Consider the following 6,396-nt stretch of genomic DNA (forward strand, 5'->3'; position numbering starts at 1 on the left):
CATTTTTTGCTAAAAGAATAAACATCTTTTATATTTTACCAGGAATTTGAAGAATTTAACAGAAGGTTGAATGAGGTGTCTAAGAGAGTCCGTATTCCCCTGCCAGTCTCCAACATCCTTTGGGAACACTGCATACGCTTGGCCAATAGAACTCTAGTGGAAGGGTGAGTAGTTCATGAAAGTCTTGTTTTTGGGTAAGTATGTCTGTAATGATTATGGAAGTTCTAATTTTGTAGTGCCCACGTGCTTTTGGGGAGCCTGAAAAATAGTGCTTAAGGTGCTGCTACTCCTTAGCAGCTGTTTCACAGAGTGTGGCCCTAAGCCTAAAAGGGATGGTCCTGTTCCTAGACACCTCTGAAGAATGACATCGAATGTTTCACTGAAGCATTTGAAAACATAGTGCTCTTTCAAAGCTACTTCTGTATGAAAATTACCATTTCCCAGCAGGGCAAGAAGAAAATTAAAAGGGTAATTGTCAGCACCTCAGTGGTGATACAATTTATCTTAGCCAGGAAGAAAGATGGAGTTGTCAACCGTAGCCATCATCTTAGAGTAGCCTTGGAACAGGATTTTTCCAAATGCATCAGGAATAGAAAGGTGTCTTAGTTAGCTTGGTCAGTAGAGGCTCAAGCACCTTAGGAACTGTAACAGCTTGCTTATCCCTCTCTTTTTTAATCAGTGTCCCAGTCTTTTCAGATTCAATATTGTAGCCGAAGTATTGTAGACCTTTCATCCACTGCATTTATTTTTGTGAGTTTGTCCCCTTGCTACGTATGTCTGGCCTCTCATCACAACTTCTTCTGCATCATAGAATGTGTGCTGTCTTCCATTCCTTCTTTCCATATTTCTTTCGTGGTTATCTTTACCCTATGCACTTCGTACTACCTATTTTATTTCTTGACATCCCACTCTCCTGCTGTCTACTCTAAATTAGGACCTCAACAAAACATCCTTCTTCTGTAAGTGTTAGCTACCTTTTGAGGATAGTCAGCTTTCACTGTTTCCATCAAACCATCATTTTTTAACTCATGCCCATTTCTTTTCATGCCGTGATCCTTTTGCAGTCTCTTGAGAGATCAATTTCATGTTCAGGGCAACTAAATCCAGCCATGACCTCCCTCTGGCTTCTCAATTCCTTCATATGACATATGACCTATACAACTATCTATCCTTTTTGAAATTTTATTTTCCACTTATCATGCTTCAAATCAAAATAAGTGAAATAAAGACTTCTCTCTTCTCACTCTGCCCACCTTACCTTTCAAGTCAATAACAGTCAGTCACTACCAACCTCCTTTCTCACAGCCTTTGTGTTTTGAACTTGTTTTCTTTTCTTACATCACAATCTCACTCATCTTTTGTGACTTTGGTGTTCATGACCCACTTCATTCTTAGCTCTTATGTCTTGTTCCATGCTGCAATTTTGGTTCATGCTTATGACTTACCATGAAACTGTCACTTTAACCTAAACATTTCACTGACTGGTCAGGATGGATTGGGAATACCTTGCTGATATAATTTGTCCTGTGCCCTTTCTGAGAGTGTAAAGAGGACTCATTACCATCTCCTTTCAAATATTTGCCTGTAATTTCTCATTCTCGCCCCGTTCTTCTTTTCTTACATATCTTGTAGTTTCTTTTCCCACTGGGGAAAGGGAAGGAAGGTATTCTGAACAGCTGACTCCTGAATACCTTCGTAACTTCTTTCATCTCTGTATTCCATGAATGTAGGGAATGCAAAGCCACGAAGGAGGTGGTTTTCCTTCAGTCAGCCAGTCAACTGAAATTGCTCTCATTAGGCTCTTTACTGAGTGAAGAATCATCTCCACTACAGTCAGTGATATCTTTCTTTGAATTTTGACCTTCCCTATCTCCACTTTCTCTGCTGTCTCTTGTTTTCCAGCTGGCTTCTTGAGCCTATTGAGAATCATCTTCTAATCTTCTATGAAGATTAGAAGTCCTCCAGAGGACTTTTCTATTGGTGTCCTCTCTTTTTGCCTCTGTTATTTTTGCATTCTGCAAATTCTTTCTACATACCAACTGTAAGTGTGAAATTTCTTCTTACTCTTAACCTGATTTTGCTGCGTATCTGGTTTTTAGCTGCATGTTTCTGCTGCATCCATTGCATCAGACCTAATAATCTAGGGACTATACAATGATAAGGGCTGACTTCATCAATCAGTGGAAAACTGAGCTTGTTCTACATTCGGTAGAGGAGTAGAGAGGGGCAGGATTATAAATTGTGGCAGCAGCCTGTGTGTGAGTCTCTCAAGAGACTGTACCCCAGACCAAAGCCTTTTTATTCCCTGTACACAACTGAAATTGGCATTGTTAAGGGCATTGCAGTGTCATTTCCTCTGATCTTGACAAATGCAATTCCTTACCTATTTTAAAAACCGCAGAGATCCTTTTCCTCATTTGTTGCATATCACCCCACTGTAATCCTTGCTAGTATTACCTGCCTTAAGCTCATCTAGTGTCTCCTCTAGCCTGTCACCAGTTTTCTGTCAGTCATTAACACACTAAGTTCTTAGAGGGATTAGGCATTGCTGCCACCCTTTATCCTCTGGTTATTGTGGCTGATTTTGAGCAAACAGCTTTGTGCCTTTCTTTGATGTTCCCACTCAGTTGAACAGTTCTGGTGACCACTCCTAAAGCAGGCATAGTACCTTTCAGACTTTAGTGGTCATGATCATGTGAAACCACTGTCCAGTGTGCTGATGGGCATTGATTTAATTTCCTCTAACCCACTTACAGTAAGGTGTTCAGTGTAGGATTTTTATTGGCTTTGGGAGGGGCATGTGGTTTTTTTCAGTATCATTGGGTAAAGTGGGGTTCTGTTTTATGACTGGGGCTAAGACGCATCATACTAATGCAAATAAAGCTCTACAGGAGACATCCTAGAAGTTCTTGTCTGCTTTTAATTTAAAACCATAATTATGTTCCTCCTCAAGGTTTGAAGGGCTAGGTTAAACAACTTTGAGAAGCAAAATTAATTTTTATTTCCTTGTAAGTTTTGCTTTCCGCTGTTTCTCTTTTTAGTTATGCCAATGTAAAGAAGTGCAGCAATGAAGGACGTGCCTTGATGCAACTGGACTTTCAACAGTTCCTAATGAAACTAGAAAAGTTAACAGACATTAGGCCTATTCCAGATAAAGAATTTGTGGAGACCTACATTAAAGCATACTACCTAACAGAAAATGACATGGAACGCTGGATAAAAGAACACAGGGTAAGAGTTAAATTTGCATTCTTTTATTGTCTATCAAGAAAATTCACCACAATGATAAAATCATGCTAACAACTGTAAATAATGTGTTAAAAATTAATATATACATATATGTGCGTATATTAATTTATTATGATAAAATCTGTATAGGAAGAAGTATAAATGTAATTGCATGTGTGCATGTATGTGTTCACTCTCACATGAAGTCAGTATGTATTTGTATTGGTTTAATGTCTGATGACTAGGAAGGATGACTAAACCAGTCACAGCTACCTACTGTATCCAAAAATGTAGAGAACTAGAGCAAAGTGCAATTGAAAACATTTGTGTGCTGTTCAGAAAATGCCAAAGTGCACAACTCCATCATCAAGAAGTATGGTTTGAAATTGCACCATAAAGTTTTGCATTGCCTTTAGGAGTAGTTTGCTTAAACTAAGCTGTAAGGCACAAGGAATAAGAATAATTGCTTTTTCTTTATTTATTTAATAGTGCTTAATCAGGATTAACATTGCTCTCTGAGATGTCTTCATTTGTGTTTTGAGAACATTTAGCATGCTTTTATGATAGCATAAACTAACAATTATAACAGCACTGTGTAAGTAGTGGTCACATGCTATTGGAGATGCCCATTGTTGAAGTGAAAAGTCTTTTAAAGTGGAACACTTGAAATTTGTATTTTGGGATTAATTTAAATCCCACTAGAAATGAATGAAAGAAATTCGTCTTTAATATAATTTTCCTTGTTTTACCTGGAGTCAAGAGAGAGATTGTGAGCTGTTCTTTGATGACCTGTGTGGAAAAACTCTCTTGTTTAAACCCATTAGTGGAAGCTGTGTTTTGGATAGTGTTAGATATAAAGGTAATCCTGGCAAATATGGTGTTTTCACAGATGTTAAGAATTCTTGTCTTAACATTTTTGTCATTTTTCCCTCCTTTACCATGTACTGAAATTAACATTGTTTGGAGACTCTGTAGACAGAAGCATTTAGAAGCTAATTGGAAATGAAAAGACAAAATAAAAAAGATCAACTTTTGTCACAGTTTGTGTTAAAAGCTTAACCATTTGCACACATATTTCCCACCACACCTCCCAGTTTCTGTGTTAAAAACTTAACCGTTTGCACACATATTTCCCACCATACCTCCCAAAGAATGGAAAGAATATTAAAAATTGATTTATATACATATTCACAGTTACTTTCTGTGAACTCTGTCCAACATTTCTAAAGTCTTAAGCATTTTCCATTATAATCTGCCATGTAGTGAAATACATTTTTGTCCTCTGCCTCAACTCTGAAAACTATCCAGACCTGACTTAACTACTGCTTTAAATCTGCCTTGTGTACTGACTGCTACTATGTGAAAAGTCCACACTGAGTATGTCTGCATTTTATTAATTTTCTATCTTTGGTGTTTTATTCTGGCGTAACATGATCTGCTTTTGTTTGCCAGGAGTACTCCACTAAGCAGTTGACCAATCTGGTGAATGTTTGTCTGGGCTCCCACATCAACAAAAAGGCAAGACAGAAGCTGTTAGCTGCCATTGACGACATAGACAGGCCTAAAAGATAACTGGAGAAAACTGCTTTCCTTGTGACTTGTACCTTTTTCTGTTCATGTGAAGCATGCAGACAAATCTCCCATGAACTAATGGCAACATGAAATGTTGTGCATGACCTTTCTTACCAACATTGGAGGCACTCTGAAGTGACATAGTGTTCTAAAATATGACTTTTCTAATCTGTAGAATTCTTTTCTGTTTTCTTTCTTTCTTTTTATTTTTTTTTGTTACTTGCCCTTAGTAAAGGGCCACTGTTTGTGTATCATTGGTGAGCTGTATATTTTGCAAAACTTATACTGTAAGTAAAATCAAAATCAGATAGAAAGACACTGGCTTAATATATCATTGATGCTCTTTTTAAATAAAAGGGCTACTTGAAAATATGATTTCTTTCCTCCCTGCTTTCACCCTCAGAAATTGTGCTATACTATGGACCAGTGTAAAATGAAAGGAAATGTACAATATTCGATCAATGTATCCTGCATGTGGATTAAGAGTCCAGATCAACTAAATAAATCTCATGTTAAAGCCCCTCATCTTTATATGTATTTAAAAATGTCTGTTTATTTCAGAATTAATTTAGTCATATCAAAATTATTGACCTCATATTAATAGAAGGTAATAAATACTGTACACTAATATGATTTCTTTGTGAGAGTTTGTTTTTTCAATTCAACAACTCAAAATGTCAGCAATAATGCCAGGGAATTGGAATAATGTTTTTCTGGCTGAAGTTTTGGATTGATACTAAGATCTTCCTGTTTCCTGCTCTGCTGTAGACATCCTGAGTGATCCTGAGCAAAGCAGAATGGCTTGGCTGCATATTTGTCCTAGAAATCAATTTGTCAGAGCTTCACTGACTAGACTGAAGTTTTCAGGTTTGCCCTTGGTTTTCAGTATGTAAAGTTGTAGAAATTTTATTTTTTATTACATAATAAACTTTTTGCAGTACTCTCAGACCTTTTAAAAGGAAACACTGAGCTAATAGGTAAAATAATTCACACAGATGCAATCCACTATTGTATACAACATGCAAAATTCTCAGTTTGTGATTCATACTTGCTATTGTACTTTTAATTCAGACATAGGAGAATCAGGACATACAAATGATAGCAGTAACCTAGTGACAGAAAATTGCCCCTTGGATCATTAATTGCTCTTCTCTGTGGCTTAATTTCCTCTTCAAAAGTGTACTGAGCATCATTGTGTGAGTTCAAGGAAAGCCCGTATACAGTTTTAGAAGAATGATAGAATTTACATTTTAAATATTGACTGTGTGGTATTCAGCTTCCTTGTTTATCTGTGTATTTTAAAGGAAATAAGATTTAAAACAAAATTTAGCACCATTCTTTATTGACCATGCTGTCATGTCTAGTTCCATTTAAAACTTGCTAAGCGGTTCGTCACCATGTAGGTTGAAGCTGAATCACTTTCACCCTCATTAAAAAGGTGGTTCAAATGAAAGTGTGGACTTTTGCGTCAGCGTATCTGCCCTGAAGTCAGATCCTGAGCGAGAGCTCTCAGAAGAAACAGAAACGTGTCGGAGACGATTAGTGTAAAATATGTTTCAATTTTCTTCTCTTGGATGAAATAAGAAATTCAGATAT

At 37.0% G+C, this 6,396-nt stretch overlaps 1 protein-coding gene across 4 annotated transcripts in view; it reads left to right on the forward strand.

Moving 5' to 3' along the window:
- Positions 1-5,433, forward strand: part of VPS50 (VPS50, EARP/GARPII complex subunit) — an 82,452-nt gene extending 77,019 nt beyond the window's left edge. For all 4 annotated transcript variants that reach the window (XM_017817758.1, XM_017817760.1, XM_017817759.1 and 1 more), the window contains 3 exons: positions 43-164; positions 3,042-3,231; positions 4,681-5,433. In XM_017817758.1, the coding sequence (XP_017673247.1) occupies positions 43-164; positions 3,042-3,231; positions 4,681-4,800 (432 nt within the window). In that variant the 3' untranslated portion in view covers positions 4,801-5,433. The remainder of the gene's footprint in view (positions 1-42; positions 165-3,041; positions 3,232-4,680) is intronic.
- The last annotated feature ends 963 nt before the right edge of the window (positions 5,434-6,396 follow it).

Source organism: Lepidothrix coronata, unplaced genomic scaffold (genome assembly GCF_001604755.1).
Source record: "Lepidothrix coronata isolate B3197 unplaced genomic scaffold, Lepidothrix_coronata-1.0 Scaffold62, whole genome shotgun sequence".
NCBI lineage: Eukaryota > Metazoa > Chordata > Aves > Passeriformes > Pipridae > Lepidothrix > Lepidothrix coronata.